The sequence below is a fragment of the Hippocampus comes genome, unplaced genomic scaffold (assembly GCF_001891065.2).
Source record: "Hippocampus comes isolate QL1 unplaced genomic scaffold, H_comes_QL1_v1.1 scaffold2, whole genome shotgun sequence".
In the NCBI taxonomy this organism is placed as follows: domain Eukaryota; kingdom Metazoa; phylum Chordata; class Actinopteri; order Syngnathiformes; family Syngnathidae; genus Hippocampus; species Hippocampus comes.
The window spans coordinates 2,454,925-2,467,517 of NW_017805139.1; the positions used below are offsets into that span (position 1 = coordinate 2,454,925).

The window sequence follows — 12,593 nt, forward strand, 5'->3', positions numbered from 1 at the left end:
TCTACCCACAATCTTGCTGCTGAAGGCTGTAAATTTCCCCAGTGTGGGACAAATAAAGGATATCTAATCTAATCAAATCTAAATGTAATCCCTGCCTACACCTTACAAACTAAGGAGAGTGCTATTAAATGCGTAAATGTGAGAGTGCTATTGATAGCCTCTGCTGTCATGGGTCTGTCTCAGTGACGGACTGAGGCTGCTGTTGTCTTCTTCTCTGATCAAAACAGTGCCACCTTGCGGATACTCAATGAATTGCACCTTGTTAAAAATATTAATTCTGTGTCTTTAATGCATTTTTTTCACTTTTAAATTATCCTGCGGGCCTGATTGAACCTCTTTGCGGGCCGGTTCCGGCCCACGGGCCGTATGTTTGCCACCACTGCTCTATGATGCCATTTTTATTCTCTTTACTCTAGACTCAGGCAGGAGAGGGAAAAGTCTACAAGTGCCTGTTCAACCACAAGTTCGAAGAGGCCATGTCAGAAAAGGTGCATCCAACTCACTGATGCTTGTTTTCTGGTTCATGACTTGCTTGACGTGGTTGCGTTTCTGGAATATAATTGACAGGAAAATCTTGTCTTTCCCCTTTCTTATAGTGCAGAGACGCTCTGACAACACGGCAGAAGCTGATCTCTCAGGACTACAGGGTCAGTTACTCTCTGGCTAAAGCCTGTAAGCTGGACCTGAGGAAGCACCGCTGCAGCCTCGATACCAACCTGCCGCGTGCCCGTGAGGCCCGTCTCTCGTACCTGCTCCTGTGTCTTGAGGCCGCCGTCCACCGAGGTGCCCTCTTAAAGCACTTTCAACTTGCATCTTCTCATAAGAAATAGCACCGATTGATGATGCTGAAATTTGTATGACTGGAACACAAGATAAGGGTGAAATTATAGCTACAGTGGCAATATTTTCAAAATATTGGGTAACTGAATGAAAGAACTGACAGCATATTGCTTAAAAAGCACTGTACAAGTGCAGGCCATTGACCATTTCCATCTGACTGCACCGATTCTGTATGCTCATGGACAGGACACACTGCCCTTGTTGATATACTGATGCTTCGTAACATGATCCAGTATGAGCAGCCAAAGAGGCCCATACTTCCACCAAAAGTGTCTTATTTGTTAAATCCTAGCTGAAAATTGTTGTTGATGAAATGAGTCATGATGTTTATGTACAAGGTTAGAATCATGATGTTATCATTATCATCCATTTCCTTTTTTTTCCCCTCCTTGTTGTTGTTTTGTGTTGTCTCTAGGTCGCCCGGTCACTGGCGAGTGTCAAGGTGAAATGCTGGACTATCGGCGGATGCTGATGGAGGACTTCTCTCTCAGTCCAGAGATCGTACTGCACTGCCGGGCAGAGATTGAGACTCACTGCTCCGGCCTTCACCGCAAAGGCCGCACTCTGCATTGCCTGATGAGGATCGGCCGTGGAGACCGTAGCGCCTCAGTTGATGGTGTTTGCCAGAGTGCTGTAAGTCACACCAGGAAAGACAGAAACAATGCTTAGAATGTTTGCTTTTACATTTATGTGTGCCCCCCAGTCCTCAATAGAAAGAAAGCAGCTTATGCCACTGTACTTGGCTAGTATGCTCACCAAATGGTGCCAGATGAGATTTGGAGTGTTTGCTAAAAGCAAACACTACTGAGTTTGGAATGCTTGTTAGTAACTTGCGATGTGCCAAGGTATAAAGGTTAACAGCAAGCGATCGTGGAATATATACCAAACAACCACAGACGTTTATTTGCACTTGGCTTTCTGGCTCTGGTTCCAGTAGATGGAAAAAAAAAATCACATTTTGTAGTCCACAGTGTTTTCTTTTCCAGCTGTTGCCTTTTAATGTTTCCATTAACTGTGCTTCCACCACAGCTTCAGACACTGATCCAGTCAGCCGACCCTGGCGCTGACTACAGGATCGACAGAGCACTCAATGAGGCCTGTGAGTCCGTCATCCAGACAGCTTGCAAACATATCCGAAATGGAGACCCAATGTGAGGACACACACACACACACACACACACACACACACACACACGCACAGTATGTGAATGATCAGTCTTATCATTCAGATGAAAAAGAACCTTCCTTTTCGAGAGCTAACCCCTCATTGTGTGTGTGCATGCACGTGTTTGTACAGGATCTTGTCTTGTCTGATGGAACATCTGTACACAGAAAAGATGGTGGAGGACTGTGAGCATCGACTATTGGAGCTCCAGTATTTCATATCAAGGGACTGGAAGTGAGTGTACTCTCTGAAAGGATTTAGCAACAAGCCAGTTGCCCCGACATCTGAAGCGTGGAGTTATTTACCTCTCTGGAATATTTTTTCATAGATGGACATTGTTGTTCTCTGGACTGTAGGGCTTTTACTGGTCATACAATGTTTTTATATGTGTAGTCTGTTTACATACCACACTGCAAAGAAAAGTTTAGTGGCACGAGTAATGATAGGCATCGGGCCTTCTCATTTGTTTTTTCCAGATTGGACCCGTTATTGTACAAGAAATGCCAAGGCGATGCTGCCCGACTATGCCACACGCATGGCTGGAATGAAACCAGTGAGCTGATGCCGCCAGGCGCTGTCTTCTCCTGCCTGTACCGCCATGCCTATCGCACTGAGGAGCAGGGCCGCCGGGTATGATATGACCCCAGAAACTCGAATCTGAATTTGACATTGAATTGGAGGAATTCCAAGTTGTTAGTGTGATGAAAAAAAAAATGAAACTGTTATTTGTTTTTGAACTGAATAGGTTAACGCTGACATTCAGGTAAGTAAGTGGTCAGCAACCTCTGCCAATCAATATGCTGGTGACAGATGCAAATGATTTAACTGATGATGGTGAATCAGTGTTGGAGTGACGTTGTAATTTGTATGCATAACATATGCGGTGCTGGTTTCAGGACTTTTATTATTTGATAGATGAACTACAATCCAAAAAAATAAGACGAGATGAAGGAATAAACTACAATACAAAAAAATTTGATGATGTGGCATGTTGGCATTATGATTATTCAACACCACACAGCCAAAACTTTATGACCACTTGCACAGTACAATGATATTCAATACTACTACTTAGGAAACCAAGAAGCACTGTATCAAATATGACAACTGTTGCAAAAGTAATAGTTTTCAATTTGGATGGCACTGCCAGAATGGTTTTCGTTTAATAAGATGGTGATGGTCATAATATTGAGGCTGCTTGGTCCACATTCCAATGATAGGATTTAATTTGGTTCCAATTGGTCTCATGTCCTATTTGGGTCTTTGTCTCAGTGTCTTAGAATGATAGTTGTGTGTCTGCAGTTATCTCGAGACTGTAAAGTGGAGGTTCAGCGAATTCTCCACCAGAGGGCGCTGGATGTGAAACTGGACCCTGAGCTGCAGAAGCGCTGCATGACGGATCTTGGCAAGTGGTGCAGCGAGAAGACCGACACTGGACAGGTCAGACAAGGGACTCTGTAAATCTGATGATGATGCAGGTTGAAGCGTAGGCTTGTTTAATTCTGTAAGCCTACTTTGTGAGGTTTATTTGGTTTATTCTTTTCTCTTTGTCCACCGAATTACATGTCATTGATCAGCGGTTCCCAACCTGTCTCAAGGCCAGGCACGTATTTTAGAAACGACTGCACAAAATATCACAGGGTACCATCTAACACAAATGCCATAAAAAGTACACACACACACACACACACACACACATACATACACACACACACACACACACACGCACACACGGCTAGAATGAGGATCCTGTCTCAATTTACTCGCAGCAAGCCATGCCGTAGTCTGAAAGGTAGCGAGTGGGTACGCCGTTTTTTTTTGTACATTGTAATTGTTCTGCTTGCCTCTATACCTAACAAATATTGATAGATGAACAAAGGAACATTATATTTATGTTATATATATTAAAAATTTTAAAACACTTTTCGGACCAAGTAAACCTTTAAAAAAAAAAAAAAAAAGGAATGATTGTAGCTGTGGACATGCGTACAACACTAAAGTTGATAGAACAGTTTGCCTCTACAGGTGACGACTGATATTGGGTTCAGTTTCAAGATATTCCTTGAAAACTATGTGTAATAGGTTTTGGTCAACTATGAGCCCTGAAATTCACCATGGCTGCTTCAAATCAAAATGGTCAACTTCCTGTTGAAATTCTTTGAGACTTTTTGGTGCATCCTAGATTGAATTCCATGTCAATTGATGAAAGTGGTGTCATGGAGATTTTTTTTTTCAAAATGTCCAAGGAGGTACTACCGACTGAGTTTTGGGGGGTTGTGTTTGGGACCCAGACCATACAGTCGTTACATTTTCACAATGTTAAATCTAAAACTATGTTGGCAATCTAAAACTACTTTGGTAATTTTAAGATGCGTGTGTTTGTGTGTCGCTTCTCAGGAGCTTGAGTGTCTGCAGGAACATTTGGAAGACCTGGTGTCTGCCTGTAGGGATGTCATGGGCAACCTGACCGAGTTGGAGTCAGAGGTCAGCAATGTCATCGCTTCAGTAGTAGTAGGTGGAGACCATAAATTAAACCACGACATTGTTTCATTTTCATATTTTTTTATCCCTCACAGGATGTCCAAATAGATGCACTGCTGATCAGAGCTTGCGAGCCCATGATCCAGTCCCACTGCCACGTGAGAACATTTCTGCCACCTTCTGAGCGCACACACACACACACACACACAAATACTCCTTCCAGAAACAAACAACACACACAATTTAAGATGTCTGACCAAGTCTGTGTCATATTTGGGATACTTGGTCAAACTTGGTCGTCTCCATTATTTAAATAGAAGAGTAGGAGGCAATAAGCCTTCGACTTTGCGTGTGTGTGTTTGTTTTTAGGACTTGGCCGACAACCAAATCGACACCGGTGACCTCATGGAATGTTTGGTTCAGAACAAACACCAAAAGGAGATGAATGAAAAGTGTTCCGTTGGCGTCACACACTTCCAGCTGGTAAGTTCCTGACGACCTCACAGGTACGCTAACCGGCTTTCACATTCAGCAAGGGTAAAGGGGGGTTGCTGCTTTTTCAATTATTTACAAAAAGCATGACTTGGATTAATCATGCCGACAGATTTGAAAAAGTCAAACGGGACGGGTGGATTGTGAGTCTCTGAAAGCTGTGTTTTTATTTTTGTATTTTTGAATTTTCTGGTTTGGTCCTTTTCCAGTAAGAGGGAATTCTTCACCGTGGTTGCCAAAACCTTTTTGCCAATTTCCGACTTAGAAATTGACTACACTATAAATTTAGACTCGCTGTGTGAAAAGCACCCCGTAATAAACAACTGAAATTTGGCGCTGTGAGAAAGTTACCGCTGATGCCCAAACTCACCGTTTCCTTGTCTTCTTGTCAAGATTCAGATGAAGGATTTCCGCTTCTCTTACAAGTTCAAGATGGCTTGTAAAGAAGATGTGCTTCGCTTATGTCCAAACATCAAAAAGAAGTATGTACAATCCCATTCCAGTTTGTCGCATTTCATTTCGGTCTTACTTTCTCTCTCTGTCTTGCATTTCAAAGTTTTCTGGACTAATATTGTCTGACTTTAATTGGATGCTTATTCTGGAAATTCCCCTCTGGGGATCAGAAAAGGGTGGCGCTGTCTTATCTGATTGCAAATGATCCCCTCTCTGGCGTTCAGAGTGGACGTGGTCATCTGCCTCAGCACCACTGTGAGGAATGACACGCTGCAGGAGGCCAAAGAGCAGCGGGTCTCCCTGAAATGCCGCAAACAGCTGCGTGTGGAGGAGCTCGAAATGGTTGATATGTTTGCGATGGCCTATCAAACATCATTTCTGCTTTTCGAAGCCAATACACATTTCAGCTAAAATTGACAACTTCTTTCTAGTCAGAGGATATCAGGTTGCAACCGGAGCTGTATGATCCTTGTAAGTTCGACATCAGTCGTCTGTGTCCCAACGTGGCCTTTGGCAATGCTCAGGTAAGATGAGGAAAGTTACGGGAGATCACCAGCAAATTCTTGTTTGTTTATTAAACATATAGAAATTTGGCAGGAAGTAAAGGCAAGTAAAATTTAAAAAAGAAAAACAAATACAGTATTTTCCGCACTAGAAGGCGCACCTAAAAGCCTTCCATTTTCTTAAAAGCGCACAGCGCGCCTTAAAATCCGATGCGCCTTGTGTATGGGCATTACGGTAATATTTCGACCCCAAAATGGCTCCTTGCTCGAGACATGCTGACAACGCAGAGTTCAAACTTAAGGCGATCGGTTACGCAGTTGAACACAGAAATAGAGCAGCAGCAAGAGAGTTCAACGTTAACGAGTCAATGTTATAACTTGCTGTTGGTTAAGTGAACTGTGTCGCTGCTTTACTAAATACGTTTTACTGACATCTGATCGTTCTGTTTGCGTTTCCTTGAGCGTCGCTCCATCTAGTGGATGCATTGTAGATTGCGTCTTATAATACGGTGCGCCCAATGTATGAAAAAAAAATTACAAAATAGGCCATTCATTGAAGGTGCGCCATATAATCCAGTGCGCCTTTTAGTGTGGAAAATACGGTAGTCATCATTCAACACAATTTACATGTTCAAAGCAAGTAGGAAGAAGTAAAGAACGTATCTAGTCCTCCCCCTTGTTCTTTGTGAGTTTGAATTTGTTTGATACTAGTATAGTAATGGATCATTCATTTGGTATATCTCACTCCTAAAAGAAAGGGAAAAACGTCTACTTTTGAACAAATGCTTTTATCTATTCCTACAACTTCCGGTTTGTACAGGGATATGAACAAATGCTTTTACCTTTGTGCATGCTATGCTTATCTATTCCTACAACTTCCGGTTTGTACAGGGATGTCATCACACACTCTGGTATATTTATGTGTAATTTTTCTCTCATAATATTCCGTTACATTACAGCGTTTAAGCAATTCATCAACTTCAATCTAAATGATATCGTTTTTTGTTTGGTTTTTTTTTGTACTGTTTTTGAATACTGCGTGGGTTTGTTTTTTTTTTTTGTTTTTTTTTTTGTACTGTTTTTGAATACTGCGTGGGTTCAGTATATTTTGATCGATTAATAATTCGGATTGCTTTTTTTTTTGTAGTTCTAAAAGAGGGAGCGTGTTTGTTTTTCGAGCGTTTCCCTCATATTTCCACACAGTGGTTCAAGTATGGTTGTCATAATAAACTGAGGATTCTTCAACCCTTCTGACAACTCACTCTTACCTCTTCAGATTATTGAGTGTCTGAAAGAGCAGAAGAAGCAGCTCAGCCAGCACTGCCACCAGCGGATCTTCAAGCTGCAGGAGGCCGAGATGACCGACCCGGAGCTAGACTATCAGCTTATGAGAGTCTGCAAGCAGATGATCAAGGTGAGGAGAAGCAGAACAAATAGACAGAGGTCCGTACATATTAGCATGTGGACGTGGACAATTCTCATTATTTTCTCTAGCCCTGTTCACACGGCACACATTTGGTCCGACGCTGCACCGAAATATTTTGTTGCGATATATTTTACACCGGAGCAAATTTTGTGGAGTGGTCACACGTGCAAAGCCGCTGAGCGTGACAGCTCCGGCGCAACGTCGGAGCAGCTCCACTTGCGGTCACACGTGCAGTTTCTGCTGCGGACCAAAACGACAGGAATGCGGAAGTAAAACAGGTTCGGGTCGGGCTTCTCTCTAGCGGACTTTTATTTATTTTTCTTTTAATAAATATTATGGCGGACACTATTCTGTCCTTGTTCAGAATAGATCCACTTGTCGGCAGTCGTGGAATAAAGACGTGTTTACAGTCAATCGTGTGTGTTCCTTATGACTGCCACAATATATGTTTTAAAAAATGTACACTAAAACAATGTGCGGATACTAAACTAAGGAATACTTGTTTTAAAACAAACAATTTGGATAAAACAGAGAATGCGCTGTAATTTAATTGCTATTCAACGTTATTTCGTTGTTCAAATGCATTGATCATGTTCATAAAAATATGTAGATTATTTTAACCGTAAGAAATCTTGTGGTTTTTTTCCTCCCAAAAATACTCACAAATAAAATATGAAATGTCGGGTTTGCTTCGGGCTCGGGCCTGCAAATCGGGCTCCGCTGACGTCACTGCTTTCTCGATCCTCTTCTTGATCGTGAGCGCTGTCTTCACCGCTTAAATCGCCGACACTTTTACTGGGAACATGGGTGCACGGCCGGGCTTCGTCTGTGTTGCTGGCTCCCTCGTCACTGTCGACCGGGGTCGGATTCCGTGCATCTGGTAGCGAGCGTAGCGAGGCCACTCCCCCGCAAGCGAGCATTTGCTCTGGAGCAAATTTTTAAACCACCTCCCTGAGGTGGATCAAATTTGGTTCGGTATAAGCTCTTCAGAGGAGCTACGTCGGAGCAAATGTGCACGTGTGAACGCTCGACTGGATCTGTTTCGGCGCAGCGTCGGACCAAACATTGCCGTGTGAACGGGGCTTCTGTAAGCACCACCGCAATGAATTTGAATAGAAACAAGTTGTGCTTTAACAGCAGACTTTGCGCTTTGATTTGAGGGGATGTACATCCAAATCAAGTGAACGCTGTAGGAATGACAACAGTTTGGAGATGCGACCTCCCTTTTTAAGGCACCACAAGTACAAAGGTAAGAGAACAATTGGCTGCTCAGCTGTTCCGTGAACAGGTGAGCACGTCTGGCTGCCGATGGAACTGCTTCCCTTGTAACTATTGAGAAGGTGACTGTTGACAGAAGCCGCGGTTTTGCGCAATATGATTTGCTCATATTCTGCCAAAAGCTTCAGAGCTCATTCGATGGTGCTTCACGGTGTAGATGGACAGTGACCCGAAGCATACCGCGAAAGCAATACACTGTAGGATGTGGGGTAAATATAGCTTCTGTTTTGAATTTCCATGACCACCATCTGGGGTGGCACTGAATATTTGATTAGATTACATTCTAAAGAGCATCCTTTTTTTTTTCCCACATGTGCAAATGTTGCACATTAGGATGTCCTGCGAAAGTTGCAGGGCTCCAAAACTAATTTATGAAACGAAATACGATATTGTAAAATTATGTGCACATTAGTAGCGTGCGAAAAGCCACAGTAGTGAAGTAGTGAAGTTACCATATTGGCCCGAATATAAGACGGTGTTTTTTGCATTGAAATAAGACTGAAAAAGTGGGAGTCGTCTTATATTCGGGGTCTCGACAGTATACCCATTCAAGACGCTAGATGGCGCCAGATATCAATGAAGCGAATGTTGAATTTGACTCCCCAGGCCAAAGTGGACCCCTGCCACGAAGAATAAAAATAAAAAATAGCGGTAGCACAAAGAAGAAAAATAAAAAATAGCGGTAAGAAGAAAAAGAGAAGAAAATGATAGAAGAGAGAACAGAAAATGGAGAAACGTAGTGACAATCTGGAGAAAAGTGGTTCGAAGATCGGCCAGGTTAACCGGCAGCTGATGAGAAGTTATGATGTAATTTACATTTCAAAAACCAGAAGCCATTCATTTACGAATGTGATTGCACTTTAGATTTGAATGAGGCAAAATAACATGCTTTTTCTCTCAAATATATTGTTATAATCATTTGTTTCAGATGTACTGTAATTATTTTCTGTATAAAATTAATTTGGTGTTCAAAAGGTCTTTTTTCAAACTTGAGTCTTGAAAAGGAGGGGGTCGTCTTATAATCAAGGCCGTCTTATATTCAGGCCAATACGGTTTATAACAATGTTTTTAAATATTTTAATAAAGGTTTGATGCTCAGAGTAGGCAAACGAGTAGAATGGCTGACCTCAATCCAATTGAGCATGCGATTCACTTGCTGAAGACAAAACGGAAGGGAAAACTGAAGACTGTTGCAGTAGAGGCCTGGCAGAGCATCACCAAGGTTGAAACCCAGCGTCCGGTGATGTCAGACTTCAGACTGACATTGTCTTTGTGACCAAGTATTCGAAAGTTTCATTTCTGGTTGTTAATATGTTCCATTACTTTTGGTCCCTAAAATAGTGGAAGACATACAGGCAAACCGTTGTACTTCCTACAGCGTTCCACCTGCTTAGGATGTAAATCCCCTCAAAGCTGAAAGTCTGCAGTTAAATGCACATCTCGTTCATTTCATTTCAAAGCATTTGTGCGGGTGTTCAAAGCCCAAAAAATGGGAATTGTCCATGTTCCAATATTGAATGGACCTGACTGTGTGTAAAATTCTACTCAGTAACATCGACAGAGGTACTCAACACTCTGTACTTGTGTAGTCTCTGCAATTGTGTAAACATACATAAATAAAAATCCAATCCAACAAACAGAATGGCAAAAGTATGACACAAGCCCCACTACCATTAGTGAAAAAGGAAAAAAAATGTTTCTGGTGAATCGATACACAACTTGTTTTAATAAAAGGGAAGATAAAAAATGTATCTGCAGACAAAATAGACTCATATCAAGTCCTTGGATCTGAAAAAACAGAATCCACATTGTACTTCCCACCACTTAATATCCCAAACTCTCTTCTGAAGAGATTCTGCACTGAAGCAGACGCCAGAAATGTTCTGCAGTGTCTGAAGCAGAACAAGAACAGTGAGCTGATGGATCCGAAGTGTAAACAGACGATCACCAAGAGACAGATCACGCAGAACACAGGTAGATACACACACACACACACACACACACACACACACACACACACACACACACACGCGCCTGAGCAAGCATGGCCATGCAGCTTTTGAAGAAGCCGACTGAAATCTGAATCGACACCATCGTCCAGACTACAGGTTGAACCCAGTGTTAAGGAAAGCGTGCCGAGCTGACATTCCCAAATTCTGCCAATCCATCCTGAACAAGGCGAGCGAGGACACCGAGCTGGAGGGTCAGGTGATCGCCTGCCTCAAGCTCAAATATGCCGATCAGGTCAGTCCAATAAACGGGCATGTCCCATCCCTGTGCAAGGCAAAGCCGGACTTTCCTATCACAACGCCTGTCATGTGCCGCTTCGGTTTAGAGATTGTCTCCAGACTGTGAAGACCAGATCAGAGTTATTCTCCAGGAGTCGGCGCTGGACTACAGACTGGACCCACAGCTGCAGATGCACTGCTCGGATGAGGTACGCCCGTCATTCGGAAGCTGGACTTTTTCATTCCGAGGTTCCCTTATCTTGCGCTTCCTCCCCTCAGATCTCCTGGCTTTGTGCGGAGGAGGCCGCTGTTCAGGAGCAGACCGGTCAGGTAGAGGAGTGTCTGAAAGTCAACCTGCTCAAGATCAAACAGGAGGCCTGTAAAAAGGTGCTGAATGTGTCACTGAAAAAAATTCCCATGATATTTGAGTACTCGATGCCCACAGCTCACTCAGGGGGGTCAGCCATGAATTTTGAAACAATGTTCATTGGAAACAGCTCTACGCTACTATAAAGGTCAAGATCTTTGTTCATTGGATTCTTGTGTGCAGGAGGTTTTTAACATGCTCAAGCGGAGTAAAGCAGACATCTTTGTGGACCCGGTCCTCCACACAGCCTGCGCCTTGGACCTCAAACATCACTGTGCCGCTATCCCGCCTGGAAGAGGAAGACGTGGGTGCTCTCACACAATCATTGCGACGCACTTTTTGCTTCAAATATGAACAAAGTGACAGGACGAGGGCCTGCTGGTGTTCTTTTTCTTCTCACCATGCAGAGATGTCATGTTTGATGGAAGCACTGCAGGACAAGCGAGTTCGTCTGCAGCCCGAGTGTAAGAAAAGACTTCAGGATCGCATCGACATGTGGAGCTACGCGGCGAAGGTAACCACTAGAACTGGGGTGTCAAACACATTTTTGTCACGGGCCACATTGTAGTGACCGTTTCCCTTGGAGGGCCATTAGGACTGTGAAAACATATGAAGAAGTCAAGATAGTGGATCATTCGACTATTGTTTAAGTTAGTGTAATGAGGGGTTTGGTAACAAGAAAATGCCGAGAATATCAACCCTATTTATCACATATGAGAAGTAGAATTCTTTTGGACAGATTTTAGCAATCATTGTAGAAATTGACACGTTTGATTTGCTTTCGCGGGCCACAAAAAATGAGGTGGTGGGCCAGATCTGGCCCTCGGGCCTTGAGTTTGACACCTGTGCACTAGAAGGAGCCATTTTCGCTTTGATGAAATCCTTTTTATCAGCGGGACAGGAAAGTCAATCCAATAAGATTAGTTGCGAGAAACTGTATAATTTGAAAAAGACTATTTTTATTTCACACAAAGATAAGTAAAAAAAGGACAAAGGTACCAAGCGGGACAAATTTTTCAAGCAAACAATTGTTCCACCCAATCTTCACATCTCACATTTGTCACAAGGTGAAGTCCGCCTACATTTGCCACAAGTAAATTTGCCACAGGCTGCACAACGGCGAGTACTTCTGTTCTTATTGCAGTGTAAGTGTGCCTGGCACTTATTCTTTTTCTACTGACTCTCAACTTTCATCTTACGGCTCAGCTGTTTACGCTCTTCCACTTGTATTTTTTCCTGCATCAGTCTCCTTTTGCGCGCCTCTGAAAGCTCAGTGGCTAAGTACCCACTCGTTGATGATGAGTACTTAAGAATGCAATGGACAGTAATTAGGGTGTGACACATATTTGGTTTCTGTGGG

The 12,593-nt window shown here is 43.0% G+C and overlaps 1 protein-coding gene across 2 annotated transcripts in view; it reads left to right on the forward strand.

Annotated features, from left to right (window-relative positions):
• The window catches only part of LOC109514327 (Golgi apparatus protein 1-like), a 34,451-nt gene that overhangs the window by 16,433 nt on the left and 5,425 nt on the right, over positions 1–12,593 (forward strand). Inside the window, exons 6-26 of one of the 2 annotated variants that reach the window (XM_019867300.1) lie at positions 417–488; positions 597–783; positions 1,256–1,473; positions 1,870–1,991; positions 2,138–2,239; positions 2,482–2,635; positions 2,751–2,768; positions 3,308–3,445; positions 4,403–4,489; positions 4,582–4,644; positions 4,856–4,969; positions 5,372–5,460; positions 5,656–5,773; positions 5,863–5,955; positions 7,211–7,348; positions 10,489–10,612; positions 10,740–10,882; positions 10,974–11,075; positions 11,146–11,253; positions 11,417–11,537; positions 11,641–11,747. In XM_019867300.1, the coding sequence (XP_019722859.1) occupies positions 417–488; positions 597–783; positions 1,256–1,473; positions 1,870–1,991; positions 2,138–2,239; positions 2,482–2,635; positions 2,751–2,768; positions 3,308–3,445; positions 4,403–4,489; positions 4,582–4,644; positions 4,856–4,969; positions 5,372–5,460; positions 5,656–5,773; positions 5,863–5,955; positions 7,211–7,348; positions 10,489–10,612; positions 10,740–10,882; positions 10,974–11,075; positions 11,146–11,253; positions 11,417–11,537; positions 11,641–11,747 (2,418 nt within the window). The remainder of the gene's footprint in view (positions 1–416; positions 489–596; positions 784–1,255; positions 1,474–1,869; positions 1,992–2,137; positions 2,240–2,481; positions 2,636–2,750; positions 2,769–3,307; positions 3,446–4,402; positions 4,490–4,581; positions 4,645–4,855; positions 4,970–5,371; positions 5,461–5,655; positions 5,774–5,862; positions 5,956–7,210; positions 7,349–10,488; positions 10,613–10,739; positions 10,883–10,973; positions 11,076–11,145; positions 11,254–11,416; positions 11,538–11,640; positions 11,748–12,593) is intronic. The other variant, XM_019867301.1, reaches the window with a different exon arrangement.